Raw genomic sequence first — 19,987 nt, forward strand, 5'->3', positions numbered from 1 at the left:
TACCCCGGTATGTAACTATGGTTTTCTTTTGTCTTTGTTAATTGTGTTGTTTGCGTGCCACCCCACACCCAGGACACGCCCATCTTTGATTAAAAGTCCACCCTTGTCTACTCCCCGGAGATTTCCCAAGTTGTCTGTCAGCAGTTTCTTTTTTCTCTCATAAAGAGTAAGAAACAAATTTGCACCAAATGCATTCACTAATTTTCATCTGATTTTCATATTTCTCAAGTTAGTAAGGTTCTAGATTATGTAGCTAGTGGAACGTCCTTGTCGTGAGTCATGGCGTTCATTCCAGCAAACACTTCTTCAGCCTTGTTAACGGTGCACACCCCAGTTCTTCCACAGAAGTGCGCGACAAAAAAGTGACGGAAGGGTTTCGAGGGGCTGGGTTTGAGTTTAGATTTCTCATAATGTGCTTCGAACTGATATTAGATACTAGCATGGCTGAAAAGCGTATGAATTGGTGTGTTTTGGGTGAAAATTGCGTTTCGATCTGAGCCTTACTTCCGGATATCCATCCGCGTTGATGGTGAAATGTCCCTTGGCCCGAGATTGACCTTTGTTGCGTTCTGTGGGTCATGCTGACATGCCTCGCGCCGTGGATGATTAAAGAAATCTAAGTACTAGAATTTTCTTTCTAATTGGCTCGACTGTACGCTAGGTTTTTCTCTTTCTGACAACATCAGTCGTTTCTACCCAGAATTTTTTTTCTACGAGTTTTATCCTACGCAAAAGTGCCCAAATTTGATCATCGTTTTTGACGTGAAAATTATGTTTTTGTCTCCTGATTTACCAAAATTAGAGAGGTTGAAGAAACAGAACTCAGCTGGTCCTATAGCGGAAGGGATAGTCTTTCATCCCATACACAGTTGATTTACTTCGGAATACTTCCCTGGAAGAGACAGTACCTAGACTCGAGGGTGCGCAGCCTCCAATTGAAACCCATTTTGTTGCCTCAAGTCTTTCTGATTCATGATCTAAAAATTTGAAAATATAGGAATCTTTTTTTTTTGCCCGCCTTGTTTTTTTTCGCTCTATCTCATTAATTTTTGAGTCTGCAGAGGATGTCATCCAAAAATTTACTTGCTGTGGTCTAAAGAGTAAGAAACAAATTTGCACCAATTGCCTTCACTGATTTTTCAACTGATTTTCATATTTCTCAAGTTACTAAGGTTCTAGATTATGTAGCTAGTAGAACGCCCTTGTCGTGAGTCATGGCGTTCATTCCAGCAAACACTTCTTCAGCCTTGTTAAGCTTCTAAACTCAGAAACAGACAAGAAACATTCAGCACTCTCTTCTCGGCTACATTCTTGTAGTCGTCAAAGATAAAGTTGTCTGTCAACTGGGTCTCCCGGTTGCCATGCTGTTGGCGCCAACAGCTAGCTTACACAAGCCTGAGCATCTAGGTAATTCCACAAATTTGGGGAATATTCAGTATGAAGCTGTCAAAAGATACAGGACTGTTACACACACGATCTAAGTTCAATCCTCGTTCAGTAAGAAGAAAAAGATACGTAAATGATGCTTTGATTTGTATATATAATTTGTATCTGATTTACTTAACTTCCAAACGCCGCAAGAGTTTTTAGTTTTTGAGTTTATTCAGATCCACAATTAGCTTAACAATATACGAGTACATTGCAGCTACTCTCCCTGTGGTCTATCAACAAACATAACTGGACAAAACTACGTGACACACCTGAACATAACATTTACAGAATATACATGTACATATTAAATGATAAAAGAAAGATAAGGCTACTTGAGGTCCATGTTACGTACGTTACAATATCCAATGACTTAACAGTTTTGAACCATTCCAGGTGCTGAACATTCTGTACAAAAAGCGTTTTTTTCTGAGCATTTTTTCTGGGCTTCGGTAGGCGGATGGTTTGTGATTTAGATGATCACGTTTGATAACCATGTGACTGCATTGTGATCTGTTTATACAGGGAAACTGGCTGTCTGTTTTCTATGATTTTACGGAAAGTCACCACGCATTTCTCTTGGTTCCCTCTTCACGAACAACCAACCTATAGCATCTGCAGCAAAGCGTCCCTGTTTGTGAATCTATCAGTTCCAAGGGCAATCCTGGCCGCTCTGTTCTGTATGTAGCCGCTTTATGTTTGTTACCGATGTACTTGCCCACACCGAACTGCAGTAGTCTGGATCGATGTGTCAGTACCAGAGCTTGAATCATTGCTATCCTCAGTCTACCCGGAAGTGACTTCCTCATCCTGCTCACTTCCGTAATTTTTGGCGACGCCTGAGGGGCGAGCCAAATGATATAGTATTGTGTGCAGATTGTAAGAATTCTAGAAATTGCACAGGTATTTGTCCAGCGGTATACGGTATGTCGCCTGAAATGGTGTAGTATTGTGTGCAATTTTCGAGAATTCTTGTTTTATATTACACTTCTTTACTACATGGTCTATGTGATCGTCGAATGTGACATGTTCTCCCAGAAACAGCGGGTACCTGCTGTAAATGCTGTCTCCTGACTTCAAGCTGTAGAGGAGAGTCGAGACTTGTCTTCCAATTTCTTTATCATGTTCTTTTGTCTGTGTCTTCTCTGCGTGCCGTGCCACGCCCACGACACGCTCATCTTTGATAAAAAGTCAACCCCTTTCTTCTCCCCAGAGATTTCCGAAGCTGTGCCCCAAAACTGATATTGCGAGCGTGGGATTAAAAGTTTGGCAAAAAAAGAAGTTACCTTCGTGATGAAATAAGTAGTCAGGAACACGTTGGAAAAGTGACTAAAACACAGTTTGGTTCACTGTGTCAAAGTAAACAAGAAAGCTTCTAAAAAAAGCTGGCCATACGACCTCATTGTGGTGGGGATGAAACGGTTGTATAGTTTATAAAAAGAACTAAATTGCACAAGTGCATTGTTAAGTTTTATTCAGTATGAAATAAACTGTTTTCAAAGTCAGCTTCAAGAAAGATTTTTAAAAAAGCTGACTTGGGCGCATTTGGAAGAAATGAAATGAAAGTTTCTGCACAAAATATGCCAATGAGACTCATTAGGATAATGTAGGTGGTGCATTCACCTTTCCTAAAGGCACCTACAAATCAAATGTGACATCTCTAGCATTTATCGTAAGGGAAACACAATTTGCATAAATCATGCAAAAGAAGAAGAAGAAGAAGAAAAAGATGAAGAACACGCCAGCAAAAACAATATATTTCCTCCTTATATAAAAAGTATTAAAAAAAACTAGAGTTCCACGAACACATTATCTTTGCCAAATAATCAAGGCTTATTATGGAGAGTGATTAATATTTACATGATTTAATATCACCCCCTGCAAATTTGATCATAAACCAGCCGAACACCAGCCGACTCAGCCGAACGCCAGCCGACCAAGCTCCCTAATCAATCCTAACCATGGTTGAGGGAGAGTCGGGAGGCCATGTTCGGCTATGTGTAATCAGGACTTCACTCGAGTCGGGTGAACATTTGCAGCATCCAGTATATATGGCGGGGTGTCCCTGTGGTGTAGTGGTCTGCGCCTTTGCTACTCTGCCACATCTGGTTCAAATTACTTGGACCAGAAGGACTGGGGTTCAAGCCCCAGGTAGGGCACCTCTGGACAAGAGGCGCATTGAGTCATACCAAAGACTTTATAAAAATGGTACATACTTATGAAACAGTATGGAAGTTAAACACACTCCACTGCCAGTGGACTAGCCTCCTGCTGCAGTGATTGCACCACGGTGTGGCCCCAGTATTATGAAACGGAGATGGGCACCGCCCTATACATCAATTATGGTGTGGGAGGATTTTAACTTTTTTTAAGTATATATGGCATAGTTCAGCAATGAAATAAGGAGACTTTGCGGCATCAATTATGACGGCAACATTATTTTAGACAATTAACATTCCGTGTATTGTAAAGGCAGAGCTGCCTTGGGGCTTGGAGGGTAAGTGTCATTCCTATTTTCTTAATTTGTTTTTCGTTGCAGTGGACTTTTGCTAACCCGATGTGTATCTTCATATGAAAAGCAATGTTATGAACATACCGGCTGGTGAGACGTCAGCATTTGCAACATCTCTTAGCTCGTGTTATAAAGTTGCGTGGTGTTTAAAACCATATTCTTTTATTGAGGTACCAGGGTGGGGGGGGGGGGGGGGGCAAGATGCAGACATTCCACGCTGCCAAGTTTTTGGATCAGCAATGTAATGTGTCATTTCCAATGGACTGAGAGAAACAGTTTTAAGCCTTTTGATAACCAATAAATACAATACGTTTAGTTTCTCTTGGTCTAGAGTCTAGAAAAGAAACTTCAGTGAACAGACGTTAATGCAATGTACATAGACAGCATTCGACGAATCTTTACTTGTCTAGCTGACAAGCATGATTGATCGGGTGCCATTACAGTCGTCCATCATCCTGAGGCCAGGATTTCAATCATCAATCTTTATTCTGAAACCAACATTGCAGGCATGTCTGATAACACACCTGAATTACATTAGATTCTTACAATTTCAGAATTACGCTAAAACATTCCAGTTGACCAGCTTTAAAAAATACATCACAATATTCATATTTAGGAGCTTATATACATTAAGAAGGTTACTTGAGACTCCTTGCTCTAACACAGTGCAATGAGCCCATAGTTATGGATGATTATGCCAAGCAGCAGTTAACGTTACAGATGCTGGGGAAAATTGGGGAGGGAGAAATTCCATCTAATTGAAGTAGTTGTCTACTCATGTGGTATAATCTCAATGTACAATAAAGGCGTGTGTTGTTTCATTTTGCGATTGTATGCTGAAAACACGGCAAGTGACGGATTTGCGCGAACTCAAAAATAAGATAAAATAAGCTAAAGGAATAAAATACACAGATAGCTTTGTGGCAAAACCTAAATCAAGAGTGATTCTCAGATAAAAAATGTCTACAACTTGGGCTCCTAGTGCCTCAACAAAAGAATATGGCTTTTAAAAACCCCGCAACTTTACTTGTAACATAAGCTAAAAGATCATTAAAACGCTGATGTCTCCTCAGATGTGTTCATAACATTGTCTTTCATATGAAGGTACAAATCAGGTTTACAAACGTCCACCGCACATGAAAACATATTAAGAAAATATGAATATCACCTACCCAGCCCAGCCGCAAGATATTTCTGCCTTTACAGTACATAGAATGTTAAATGTATACTCCTAAAGGGTTTCTGATCATTTATCCTTGTCCCTGAAAGTTTCCCCTCAAATGTTGCCCATGTAGAAAATACTTACTTTGGAATCTTCCTGCAGCCCGTGCACATGTAACCTAGGATCTCTACCCGAGGGAGTAAAGCATTGAAAATCATCGCATCTGTTTGTTAAAAAACTGTTAACATTTTGTTGTTGCCGGTAAATACGACAAACGAGACAATTCGAGATGTCAGACTTCACCACCCTGAACGTAGGTCAGCAACACACACATACATAAATACACACAGGCGAACCAAACAATACTGAACTCCAACGAATCGCCAATCATCAGGTTGGTTAGTTTCTTAATTTGGTTTTCACGTACGGTGGACTTAAGTCAACCTGAAGTTTTGACAAATCAGGTTAACAGAAGTCCACTGGCACTGCAACGAAAAACAAACTAAGAAAATAGGAAGAACGCCTATCCACCAAGCCCCAAGGCAGTTCTATCTTTACAATACAAGGTATGTTAATTGTATAAATGTTGCCGTCATAATTGCTGCCGTAAACAATCTCCATATTTCAGCCCACACCAGACTTGGGGGTGCTATCCCAACAATACACTAGTAAGAGATATCTCTTATAGTAAATTAATGGGATAAGGGGGTGCTATCCCAACAATGCACTTGTAAGAGATTTTTTGGATATCTCTTATAGTAAATTAATGGGATAAGGGGGTGCTATCCCAACAATACACTAATAGAGTTATTTAGATATCTCTTATAGTAAATTAATGGGATAAGGGGGTGCTATCCCATTAATCTACTAATAAGGTTTCACAAATTTTCTTTCTAGTGAAATAATGGGATACATTTGTGACAGATGTTATCCCGTGTAAAAGTAGTTATCACTGTTTTCGATTGAAATACTTTTTTTGAATAAAAAAATGGGATAAATAGCTTGAGCTCCCACACCTATGTCCCCGGCAGTGCACTTTTGACCAGGTGCCTTACACGTTAATCCGATTCCACCGCCGTTGATAGAAAGTAAATCTAACATACGGAGAACTGGGTACCAGTCATGACATCGCATGTCATAACATTTTGTCGGGAGAAAGAATCCCTCAATGTCTACCAACAACAAGGCTTATTATGGAGAGTGATTAATATTTACATGCTTATCACCCCCTGCAAATTTGATCATGCACCATACCATTTGGACGTTATGATGGGGCGAATGAGTCCAGTCTAGAAAGGGTTAAAAATCATTTGGTGGTACAGGACTAGTATATGTGTAGGGTGTGCTGATATATGTTATAACTGGTCATGAAAAAATGTATGTTGATATTATATGGGCCACAAAGGTTCGATATGGCAGTGTTGCAAGTTGAAAGTGATGATGAAATGGTACAGTCAATATATATGAATAGAATAAATCTTTATTCCATATCATACACATTTTGAAAGACATAGTACATGTGACTTTTCCGCACCTAGCAGTGGTGCAGTTTTGGTGCAGTGTACTCTTCAAGCAGAGAAGTGGGTCTGACTGGTTTTTGACGTGTTTTTAGGTGTTTTTGTCAGGCTTTTTATTTTGCCCCTTTTAGTTATGTCGCCAACCGTATGTTGAACAAAAATACCTAAACTGAACACGTTAAAAACCAGCTGGACCCACACCTCTGCTTGGAGAATAGTGGGTGCCCATCTGTTTATTTATTTGACCTACATGTACGTTTATGCAAGGCCATCTATTTACATGACCTGACACTGTTCCATGTCCCATAATGAAATGCAGTGGGTTAACAAACTTCCCTTACTAATTATGCAAATTAGCTCCCGATAAGTCATTGATTATGTAAAGCACCATCTGAACTCTCTACATACCAAACATCACGACGATCTGTCGACCCCTTCTCAAGTTATTCATGTCCGAATGTCAAAACAAAAACACCAAGGGCAGTTCTAAACAAGCCGCTAGGGGGCCCAAATCTACAGAACTTACTTTCTGTGGAATGAACTATGTACCACACAAAAATCATGACCATGGCACTTTCAGAAAATATGCCCCTAAATTTTGAAGCTCCGCTGCAATACCTTAGGTACCCGCTAAAAGGCCCATTATCGAACTTGACCTTCCTTTCTGTAAACTCTACCCATCCACTAAATATTATGCAGAGCCATCAACACCTTCTCGAGTTATGTTGTCCACATACAAATACACATCCACACAAAGCCCGCTGCAGTACCGACGGAAAATGCCAGGGGAACCATTTTTGAACTTGACCTCCGTTTTCACATCATCTACACACCTGCAAAAATCATGAAGATCCATCAACGTTTCCGTCACTTTTTTTTGCCTACATACAAACAAAAAAATGCAAAGTTCGCTGCAGTACTGTTGAAAAACGCGAGGTGAACCATTTTCAAACTTGACCTTCCTTTGCACAACCACTACACACCTACCAAAAATCATTAAGATTCATTGAAGCTTTCTTGAGTTATGCTCCTGACATACATGCAGACCCACGCAACAGATGTTTCAACCAAAAACATAATCTTCACCGAGTACAAGTACTCGGCGAAGACAATAAATAGATATTTTTAAAAACAGAAAAAGAAAAGGAAAAAGGTTTGACGTACTCGGGTTCGAACCGGGGACCTTCCAGTCCCCACCAAGCGTACATACTCTACGTGCTACCAACTGAGCTACTGGGAATTGATTGTCCTGACATGATTTGTAAAGATACCTCAGGTTTAAATCTCACTACACAGCACACTATTATTATTATATTCCCCTTCCAGTGTTTTTGCTTGCCTATTCTTCTTCTTCTTTCTTCTTCTTCTTCTGCCCAAAACCAAGTAGATGTGCGGTGGTAGCTGTACTAATGGTATTGCAGAAAGTCCTATGTACCTTATGGTACAATGTACGGATGTTATATTTGAGATGTAGGTACCTATAGGAAAGGTGAATACACATGACAATAAATTATGCTAATGAGGACCTAATTTGCATAATATATGCATAAACTTGTATTTCCCTTACCGTAAAAGCTGCGGATGTTATCTTTGAGATGTAGGTACCTTTAGGAAAGGTGAACACACCTGGCCATGAATTATACTAATGAGGACCTCATTTGCATAATTTATGCAGAAACTTGTATTACCCTTACCGTAAAAGCTGCACATGTCATATTTGAGATGTAGGTACCTTTAGGAAAGGTCAACACACCTGGCCATGAATTATGCTAATGAGGACATCATTTCCATAATTTATGCATAAACTTCTATTTCCCTAACCGTAAAAGCTGCGGATGTCATCTTTAAGATGTAGGTACCTTTAGGAAAGATGAATGCACCTGGACATGAATTATGCTAATGAGGACCTCATTTGCATAATTCATGCAGAAACTTGTATTTCCCTTACCGTAAAAGCTGCACATGTCATATTTGAGATGTAGGTACCTTTAGGAAAGGTGAACACACCTGGCCATGAATTATACTAATGAGGACCCCATTTGCATAATTTATGCATGAACTTCTATTTCCCTAACCGTAAAAGCTGCGAATGTCATCTTTAAGATGTAGGTACCTTTAGGAAAGGTGAACACACCTGACCATGAATTGTGCTAATGAGGACTCATTTGCACAATTAATGCATAAACTTGTATTTCCCTTACCGTGAAAGCTACGGATGTCATATTTGAGATGTAGGTACCATTTTGAAGGGTCATAAAACCTGGCCATAAATTATGCTAATGAGGGCCTCGTTTGCATAATTTATGCATATCCCTTACCGTAAAGGCTACGGATGTCATATTTCAGATGTAGGTACCTTTAGGAGAGGTGAACACACCTGTATATAGATTATGGTAATGCGGACCTCATTTGCATAATTCATCTATAAACTTGTATTTCCCTTCCTGTAAAGGCTACGGATGTCATATTTGAGATGTAGGTACCTTTAGGAAAGGTTAAAAAACCTGGCCATAAATTATGCAAATGAGTGCCTTATGCATAATGTATGGAAATCCCTCACCAAAAAAAACCTCGGATGTCATATTTGAGATGTAGGTACCTTTAGGAAAGGTGAACACACCTGACCATAAATTATGCTAATGCAGACCTCCTTTGCATAATTTATGCAGAAACTTCATAATACCCTTACAGCCGGTGCTAAGGATGTCATATTTGTTGGTAATGGGAGGGGAATATCCTGCATTTTCCCGAAAATGTTGCCATTCTAGTTTGGTAACCTTTTTGTCCATTTTCTTAACAAAATCAGTTCCTTTTTTAACAGCTAACCTGCAACTGGATTCTAAGTGTGATCAATCATCAAAACTCCTCTTTGTTGCTACAACCTACGGCATGTGTATTTTCCCGCCGCCATATTATTACCCAGAATCCTGTCGTTTAGCAGACGACAAAGGTTTGTGAGGAACACTTTTTTGTCTAAATGTTGCGTGTGATAGTGGACTGAAGACGATTTTTTCCTCAAAGTTTGCTCCTAACACAACAAGGAATACATGGACATAGTAGTATAACCATTGCTACGGCATCCAGCTAACTTCCCATGAATAATGTACACGTTGCCATGACGGTGGGGATCGACTTTGAGTTACGTTCTACCGACTCAACAAACGGGATTTTACCGAAGGCCTGATGTGTGCGGTACGGCCGTTTTTTCGTGTATTTTTTTCACTTGGACACGTCTATATCCATAGCACTCTCCTCAAGCCAAGGATGGAACGAATAGCTGCTGTATAAAATGTAATTAGCGGTAAGATATTCAAGACGAATCTTCTCTCCCGAAATAATGTTCACACCTGTCCGACAACACCGTCATTGTGCGTGCGGCGGACGGTAGTTTCAAGTTGAAATATTATGGTGTCAGCACGACTAGAGACAAAATCTACCATATATATGATTAGTGCAAAGATAGTACATGATACTGAAAAAAAGGATGGTTTATTGTTCTGCTAGATTGATTTCAGTCAACCATTATCGGAAAAATGGCGAATTTATGCTACCCAACGTTACATTAAAAAAACACGAATGAACCTACGTACAAGTCATAAATCAACCTGTTGATTCTGACATTTAACTTATAATGGTAATAATGTATATAATGTAATGGTTATCTTGAGTTCTGCCTGATATTACTTTCGTGTAATCCTTGTCGAGAGCATTTGGGGAAATATCCCACGTACACAATTCTTCTTCTTCTTCTGTGGTGGTTAATAGCAAGGGCAGGAAGTTTCCTTACTGTTACTGGCTGACTCTGAAGCTTAAGGTAAGTTACATGTATTAGTCCCAGAGACAGGACCTAGCTATAGGCTATAGGGATGGGTGGCCAAATCTGAGCCCCAGACAACACATACCATTTGTTTGATAAAAGTCTTTACCTATTTCCTTCATGTTCATTTTCTCATCTGTTTATTACCTCCGGAAAGGAGGTTCCCCTCCGATGGGGGTACTGTTTTGGGTTGTGTTTGCACCCAGAACTGAAGGTCCCTTTGATGGATTTGTATGGATATGGGTATGTAGGTAGCTATCGAGGTCGGGAAGAAACATGGCGATTTTTGGCCACCTAGCAAAGTAGAATTATCCTTATTTCTTTAACATTAAATTCCAGACTCAAACAACTAAAGCCATGAGAAACAGACCTCTGGCCTCTTATGATATACATGCACATGTACGTGTAGTATGACTCAGGAACGGTTACTCCACTTGATTTTGAATCACAACTTTGATTTGATGATATGGTTTTGTATGATTAATTTTGATTAGTTATGTGTATACATGTTGTACTACTTGTTCCTTACTATGATTTTATTATCATTTTCTGTATATACTGTCAAATTATTTTATGTAATTTAAGTACAATGTACCATTTGTCCTACAGAATGTTCTCAGGGCCCTCTTGGAAATCTTGTTGTAGGGGCTACCAAGATGTTTTGAAGATGAAATAAACAAATTAATAAGTTCAGCATCATAACATGATAACTTTGGTATATAAACCAACTTTAAATTCCTGCAACAGCAGACATGTATGGGTACAATATGAAAGCAACTCTGATCTTCCATCCAGAAATCACAACAACGTATCAAAAATCACAACAAAACATCATAACAGTATACAAAATTAAAACAAGTATTTTTGGCATAACATCAAAGATATACAATCATCTGTGACAGAGTCTTATCAAATATGTCAAATCAGCAGACTGATATAAATAAGAAAATTTCAGCTTCCAATTTGTATGAAATATCAGTATCGTACTGCAACTATTTTTGTAGTGACAAAAACAAACGCTGCACAAACAAATGTTGGCTCTTATAATATCATACAATTTCAGAGCCACGCCTAATATTTAACTTCAGTACATATTCTGCCATTAGCAGAACATAACCAGAATGCAAGTCAGAAGCAACTAAAAATGTTTGACATGTATATCAAACGTATATATAACGTTAACCAGGTCAACAAAGTGTTGGAACTAGTCTCAATACTGTTACAACAAGAATGTAAAGTTCTTTTCCATGTATACATGTATTACATGTATGTGCGTTGACTGTACATTGTACAAAATTTGAACACCCTAGATGTATACATATACCGCATGTGGGAAACACAATAACCAAATTCCTTGTAAACTCTGACGCATGTTTGAAATACAAGGCTGTTTAACTGTATTTGACTTCAGCAGTCTGCAAATACATGAGAAGTGTTTGGCATTAAGCACACAATCATTTAGTGCACAATGTCTCTGTCAGATCTCTCCTGTTTTATGTTCTTATTACGTTCTTAAGGTGCATCAAAATATTTCTCCACCAATATGGACTTCAGAACCTACTCTTTCAACATCTCCATGTATCATTGCTCCTTATTCTGTGACAAACATTGGAAAGTCTAACAGTGGAAAATAGAACAGTACCAAATACACTTGTCAAGGTTAACCATGTTGGGATGGGGTGCATCAAATACATTCTTCCCTCTATACCTGCAACCCTCTCACCTTTGGCTTCACGCTGACAAGTGCACAAGGCTTCTCTTATAGCATCAAAACACCCCATAGAAAGGCTTGTGTCAGGTAACTGAAAACACAATATTTTTTCCCTATTCTGACAAGCTTCATGATGAATGGTACAATATGAGTAATGTCTCATTATATTTTCAGTGAAATGTATAATTAAGTCTTAGATACAACTTTCTGCAATCTTAACATAGGCTTCTTCCAACTTGATCAACATCTTTTTCAAGCATAGCCTATAGTTCAGGCACTTTTTTCTCAGTTCTCTATCAAAATTTTCTTACAACTCATTTCGAGTGAGTGCAGTTTTCTGATTGGGCAGTAGCAACTAACCAATCAGGTTGCACTAGTGCCCAATCCAATCTCAATTAAGTCAATACAACTCATTCCAAGCACAGCCTTCTGATTGGCCAGTAGCAACTGACTAAATATGTTGCATCACTTGTACTGCACCAATCACAGTACAACTCATTGCAAGCACAGCCTTTAGATCAACTGAACCAAACAGTGAAGTATGACATCTTTGCCCAAACCTTTTTTTCAAACCATGGTAAATTTCTTTTTGCCGCTATGGGTCAGTCAGCCATGACTTTGTGGCCAAATACAAGCACATTCTTGCACTAATATACACAAATGAAAAAATACCTAAATTCCTAACATTTTCAATGAGGTTTCACACATCCTTTCACTGTCAAGTAGCTATGCATTTGGAAACACGAGATATCCTTGATGGATCTTTTCTGTGATTAAACAAACTTTACACAATTCTTACAGCAATGCAAAAGCTGCAACTCAGCATTCTACATATGAAAGCATGTATCTTTTTCAAAATTACAAAGCTGAATTGTTCTCTCAAACAAAAACAACATTTAAAAAGAAGAAATTAAAGATGCATACATGTTTAACCATGTACTATTTTCAACACTTTTGTACGTAAATCTCTTATTCATATCCACAGTACCATACTTGGACACTGTAACCTACAGGTACGCACTGTACATACAGCCTTTTAAATCTCTACACTCACATAGGTACTAGTACGAATACCAGTGGGTTCATAAGATTTTTTTATACAAAACTAAATAACTCTATTATCATCTCTTACAATTGCTGCATTCTCGTCCTAAGTCTTTATTGCACACATTGACTCATCTCTCATTTCATGAACAAAGAAACGTTGTTTTTTTGTTTCAACAGTTTTCTTTAGGTATAATCAGTTTTTATTTACACAAACTTGTCTTATTTTCCTACTGACGTTTTGGCAGATGCTCTGTCGTCTTTGTCAGGGCAAGTGATATTTCTCCTTGTCGTATTGTGACAACAACAAGAAGCAAAGCAGCAAGAAGTAGTCACGTTTGAGAATGTATCCTTGTATTGATTATTATGTCACAATACGACAAGAAAAAGATCACTTAGCTGTGACGAAGGCAGCAAAACAGCTGTCCAAAATTCGGTAGAGAAAGAAAAGGTTGCGTGCCTAAGAAAGCTACACATGTTGTATGTTGAATTGATTTACCAACCCGACGAAACTCTTTACGAATATTGGTATTCCTATTTACTGTTACAAGACAGGATCAACATATGTGCACCACCCTTCCAAATGAACAACCTTCTTGAACTACTCCCTTGTTGTGACACAGAGTCATTCATTCTATGGTTACACCGCAGGTCAACTCTCTGATTAGGCAAGTGTCGCATAACCATAAAATGAACAACATTCCTGCATAACGACAATAACGGGATCTCACATGAATCTGAAAGTGAATAATTATACATGAGGATAATAAGTTCCAAATGGCCAGGGGGATACACATGAAGTTGTACATGTACATGGTTATCAACTGGCTAAACACCGTGTGGTAAGACTAGGCAATCCTGACACCACCATGTACACGTTTGTCAACCTCTCTTTAACAGAGAACAGTGGTGCTAACGGCCCGATCACACACATTGTACGATCGTCGTGCGATCACATTTTTTAGATAGTCGTGCGTACATGTATGTCCTGCAAGTTTCTGCTGTCTTGTTACAGAAAAGGCTGTCTCAGATCCTTGTCGGAGGTTGGTTCTGTCACCGCCTGCTTGGAAATTCTACGGGATCAAAATCGTACGACGAATGTGACCGCACCGTAACAGGATATAAGAAGAAAAACTAATCACCAATTCACTCATGGAAAATAATCACTGAAGCTACTTTTCATGCCGTTCCTGTGATTATTGTCCCGAGCAAGGTAGCAGGACTACCAATACAAGGTGAAGAATCTGCTTGTGTACAAGCTCTCTTAATATCCTATGACTAACAGTGACTTGATCAAACTATACAAGCACAGACGGTCGTTCTGGGAAAGTCTATTGACTGTCTTTTCGTCTCCGGTTTGGTTTCCTTTATTCTATCCTCTATAGGTGACACCAGATTCCAGTTGGTAGATTCTTAACTACATGTAGTTTTTAATCTGATAACTATTTACGCATCAATGGATGGGTCACCAGTCCTGTCATAAAATTGTGAAACTCCAGCCTCGTCACTGTTTCAATGGTAGTCAAGCCGAGGAGATATACACTACTGACTGTTGTATGGAGCGCATCTAACCTGTTGCCTTTGCTTCAGGTCGAGGCCCAGTCTAACACTATTGGTAGTGTAAATTGTCAAGCACTTTCCTAAATCCCTTGCCTGCAATGTATCAAGCAAGTTATCAAAAGTATATTTTGCATGCAATGTCTTCATCTCACGTTGACACTAAGTCAACCGTTTCTGTTCTTGTTTACTTGACTAAAGAACTTGTTACGTGTATTTGAAACATTGGTATAGACTAACTAACCTAGACTTTTTGTGACAGTGTGTATTATAACACAACGCTGGAGATTACAGGGGTGGGTTGAACTGGAAGTGTCTCCTGATGTCAGCAAGTCGTCTCCTTGGACATGTCAACAGAACTATCCGCCGCGTCGGCGGCACCGGGGGAGACCTCCCCGTTCGGAGTCCGTCCGCTCTCTACGTCCAAGTCCGCCCGCGAACCGTTAGCCGAGGAGTTTGGAGAGTCTCTAGTCAGGAGCGGTACATTCTCGGCCGTGAGGTTCTTTTCGGAACGTCCACTGCCGCGCTGGAGGGCCGAGGGGAGTATCGGCGGCTGCGCGCCTGGCGACAAGCTGGGGTGACTCCCCGGAGTGAGGAACACGTGGTTCTCCGGAGAAAGGCTGGGGTTGCTCCCCTTGTGCAGGCTGTGGAGGCTGCTCTTGTGGCTGCCGTGCTGCTTGTTGGCTTTCTCCCACTCCTTCCCGAAGATGTCTTCGGACTCGCTCCCCGCGGGCGTGCGCGGCTGTCGCTCCAGGAGCGTGGCCTGGCGCGCCGCCATGTAGTGGGCGCGGCGGATACGGATGTACTGGACGTCGGTGACGGCGCGCACGGAGTAGTCAGGGACGTACACCAGGCTCTGGCTACTGGAGATGCCAATCTGGGGCTGGTTCACTATACCTGAGGAGAGAAAAAACACATGGTTTCAGATGCGGGCAGACTTTTCAGAAAGTACAGTCAAATCTGTACAAGTGACCACCTCTATATAAGGATCACCTGGCCAATGTGACCACTTTTTGGTGGTCCCTAAGATAATTTTTCCCATTGACAGGAGCATTAAGAATCCGGTCTATTGCGACCACCTGTCCATATGGACCAGATTCTATCAGTCTCGTGAGTGGTCTTCTCAGGCAGGTTTGACTGTACATGGCGGCAAGATGGCTCTCTGTCCAACAAGCTCTATTCCAAGACGTGTATACAAATAGGGTGAAGATATTCAGCCATGTCAGTCATCTAACATTTTAGGAAGTCACAGTACTACATGTAGTATGCTTTATTGCTATCCCCTTTTCTGAAAATCAATGTTCCAGCTTTATTAAGGACTTGTACCCACAATGCTGACAGAAATTTTACATTTACCTACATGAACAACCAGTTTACAAAAGTATGACATTCAATTATACATTATGTAAGCTTGTACAAGCAGTTCAATATGCAGTTAATCTAGTAGTGATCAGGAGAAAGGACTGATAAAAACTTTTGAACCTTAGTATCCTGCAATAGGTGATTTTAGGCACATACATTGTAACTGTACACTAATTACGGTCTATTTTCCTTCTTTTGCCATTCTCAAATTGAGGTGAAGCACGATGATTTTTCAAGTAGCCAGTAGTCCTCTTATTTGGAGGCAATATTCAACAAAAGTGATGTTAGCCCCTCCCCTACATGTACATGTATAGTGCTCTAAATTCAGGTGCACAGAGCCAAACATTGTTGACATATGGCATATGTACAATACTACTACTAGTATGTGCAATGCCTTCACCCCAGAGGCATTGCCAAAAAATGTATTTTTACTTGAGAACACAATGTTTCTCAACTACAGGCATACTGGCATTCTTCCTGCATGCTACATGACACTACAAACATTACATTGTACAAGGATACACTCATCTGGTGGTTAGGATATATTCTAGAAACACAGATACATGGATTCAGAAGCGGTTTCCAGTGTACCTTGGTTAGTTTGGCCCTTATTTATAGCAGCGGAACAGTTAGGGCAGTACACCACACTGAAATGGCGTCCACTCTGTCCCTCTAAACGCAGCATGCAATCACACAGAGAACAGTCAGGGGGAGCTTTTACAACTAGCATAGGTATATAACATGCACATGTTGTAGTCTGCATTCAGTGAAATACACATCACTCAGGTACATACAAGGCTCTAGCCAGCACCGGTTATTCCATCATTTGACAGAATTTCACAGGGTATGACGGAAACATTTTTAGACCATTTCGACAACCTTGATGGACAAAATCGTAGTAGGGTAAAGATATAGAAATATCTAAATTTGAATAAACAACGACTTAGAAATTGAACAATGACGGAAATTCGTCCAGGATGATGGAAAGAAGACTTTTATGATTTTTCCATCAATGGAAAAAATTCCAAGCTGTCTTGAGCCTTGGATACACACTTGTATGTGATACATGTGATGCTATTCAAGCACACAGCACTCCAAATGCTGAAAAATGCAGGCTGTGTTAACAAAGAAAACCAGAGTTCAACACTGTTAGTACTCAAAGTGCTGTGATTCAGAAAAATAGAGAGAGCACAAACTCCTCAGGCCTTTCTGTGCTTTCTTGTCCTTGTCTGAAAGAGGAGGAAAATAGGGAGTCAAGTTCATGACAGTGGCGGGGAGGAAAAGATAAACAACAACCAACATTACTGGCATTCCGTTTTTCCAACAAAATGATATACTATCAGGCTAGACCCCGAGGTGTCACCAAAACGGTTTCTGAACATGCATATCAAGCCAAATATTAATTTAACTGTTGATTAGTGGCATCATTTCTAGTATCTTTAACAAGATTCCTATTCTTTTTTTTTTCATAAAAAAAGGCCACCAATACTGGCTGATGAAACACATGCTATGTACACGTGACACCAGATTCACTAAAACACAGACCGTAACTTCAGTTTTTAAACTAACACGCATTTGAACTTGAAAGTTCTCAACTCATAATGTGCAACACAAACGTCTTTGACTTCTAGTAACACTTAGTCTATGATTTTGCAAGTACATTGTACAATGAGTTGGTCATCAGACTGTCTAATGTTCGTGCACCAAAGAAACAAAGAGACAAGCACACACGCACGCACTTAGAGCAGGCAAGAGAGAAGAGAAAGAAAATAAGAACCAAGAGTCTTCCTTGCAAAACTAAATGCTCTCCTTGGATTGTCTTCTTGTTTCCCTGAAAGTTGACCAGAGATGATCAGAGCAAGATCACATGTTGTTGTGATGATACTGAATCATGGCATAACACCAGTCAGTTTAAATTGGGAAGAACAGTTTCCGGATTCGAAATCAGCTAGAACCTCCCTGACTGAAATCCCTAGTTTTCAACTTTTTTTTCCCTGGATGTACAGGAAACTTTTACATACCATTTCAAAGATTATGTTGTCTTAATTATTAGGTTGTTTTTTTATTGCCATAGTGTATAAACTTATCGATATATTTGAAGTTCAAAATTGCTTAGACCGCAGTGTAGAAAGAGTTTCCCCAGGCTTATGAAGTTTCCCCCCAGACTTGATGAGTTAGACCGCGGGGCTGACAGACCAGCCTGCATGTAGACTGCATTTCATACAACACCATGAAAGTGACTGAATTAATCAGAAATCACACCTGGCCAGCCTGTGTAATTAGCACATACATGATAAATTCTATGAAAAGTCTAAGCAAGGGGGATAGGCCGCGGTCCTGAACAGAACCCCACATACTAAAATAAACGTAGAACGGGCTGATAGTTAAGTCCTCAGAACTGAACACAGCTGAGCCACTTTCCAATAGTTGTGCATTATTTTTTGCTCTACAGAAAACTGAGATTATACTACCTTGGGCCAAGGAGGTTTTTCTTTGACAAAACATTGAGAGGACTGATTTCAGAAAGAGCATATTATCCAGCTATTAATGTTGAAGACCTACATTGATAGGTAAACAAGAATCATGTGGGATTTTAGGCTTTGGAAAGTAGGAAAAATCACACCATCTCTTATAGAATATAGCCAACTGCTTTATTTGGCAGAGTCTGACTTGAATCTTGTACCTGCAGCCATGGCCAGGCATGACTATTGTCAGCTGTGGAAAAATATGTCTTAGAATGTTTGATAAGTTAACTGTTGACAAATGTGTTAATCAAACTTGCAATGTATGTAACAAATTGATTTGATACTGAAACAAATTCACACAGGTGGAAAAGCACTAAATGTGCCTTCCTTGTTGCAAGAAAGAGGGGAAGTAAAATACCTCTTGGGTAGGATGTAACTAAGTAAAAGCAAGGAGGTTCTATATAAAACCTCCTTGGTAAAAGCAGAGGTCCTGTGAAAGCTAAAAATACTGATTTTTCTTTTTTTTTAGATTGACATTTCAGCTTAGCTGTCCATCATTAACTAAAGGCGACATACATCTAAGTTTGATGGGAGCACTGAACACCTAAGAAAACATCTCCAGACATTATTTAAAGTACTAGTAAATGCCAGTGCTCTAGGAAGGAAGGAATTCTTAGGAAGTTAAATCAAGCACAGGGGGGATGCGTGAGAATTTATTGTTCTTTCAGGGATGTCTGTATTGGCTGTGAATATGGTGTGAATTACACTGATTTGCATAGAGCCAAAAGACAATTGGTACATGGAAAGATAGAATTTCTCGGCTACCATGGATCAAGTAGGTATAGAAAAAGCAGAGGTTTTGGTCGGGAGGCTAGGAGCTGTGTCTACGATTTTTAACATTTCCCTTGAGGGAATGTGTGCTAACAGGTCGTAATGGGGAAGCAAGGTGCAAGTACATCATTACTTCTGTATAGAAATATATTATCTTTGCTGGAAGGGAGCTGATCTGTATGGAGATTGACCCTGGGTATATAGTTCATGTATGTCAAACCAAGGAGGTTTACAAAACCTGGTTTAAAATTTGGTCAAACAAACTTTAGGGGATGAAAAAAACCCAATATGGCCTGAGGAGTCAGTAAAGGCTTAAACAAACCCCGTCACAATCACACCAAAGAATGATGAACTGTCTTAGTGTATATAAGATCACCTCAACTCAAGAGGCAGCTTGGAACAAGCTGGCTTGAGGCTATTTGAATCTGGCTTGGAGCGTTCATGTTCACAAATTAACAACTACAAAATCTCACAATAAATTATAGTTTTAAAGAATGATACATAAAATGATTTAAAAAAAAAAATTTCAATGATTAAAAAAGATAAAATTAAAAAAATGAAAAAAATGATAAATGTCACGT

At 39.6% G+C, this 19,987-nt stretch overlaps 1 protein-coding gene across 8 annotated transcripts in view; it reads right to left on the reverse strand.

Annotated features, from left to right (window-relative positions):
• Positions 1-11,143: 11,143 nt before the first annotated feature.
• Positions 11,144-19,987, reverse strand: part of LOC136431141 (metal transporter CNNM4-like) — a 46,166-nt gene continuing 37,322 nt past the window's right edge. For 5 of the 8 annotated variants that reach the window (XM_066422402.1, XM_066422403.1, XM_066422404.1 and 2 more), the window contains one exon: positions 11,144-15,645. In XM_066422402.1, the coding sequence (XP_066278499.1) occupies positions 15,074-15,645 (572 nt within the window). In that variant the 3' untranslated portion in view covers positions 11,144-15,073. Of the gene's footprint in view, positions 15,646-17,306; positions 17,340-17,887; positions 17,942-19,987 lie in introns of all 8 variants that reach the window. The other 3 variants (XM_066422399.1, XM_066422401.1, XM_066422400.1) reach the window with 2 other exon arrangements.

This window comes from Branchiostoma lanceolatum, chromosome 3 (assembly GCF_035083965.1).
Source record: "Branchiostoma lanceolatum isolate klBraLanc5 chromosome 3, klBraLanc5.hap2, whole genome shotgun sequence".
In the NCBI taxonomy this organism is placed as follows: Eukaryota; Metazoa; Chordata; class Leptocardii; order Amphioxiformes; family Branchiostomatidae; genus Branchiostoma; species Branchiostoma lanceolatum.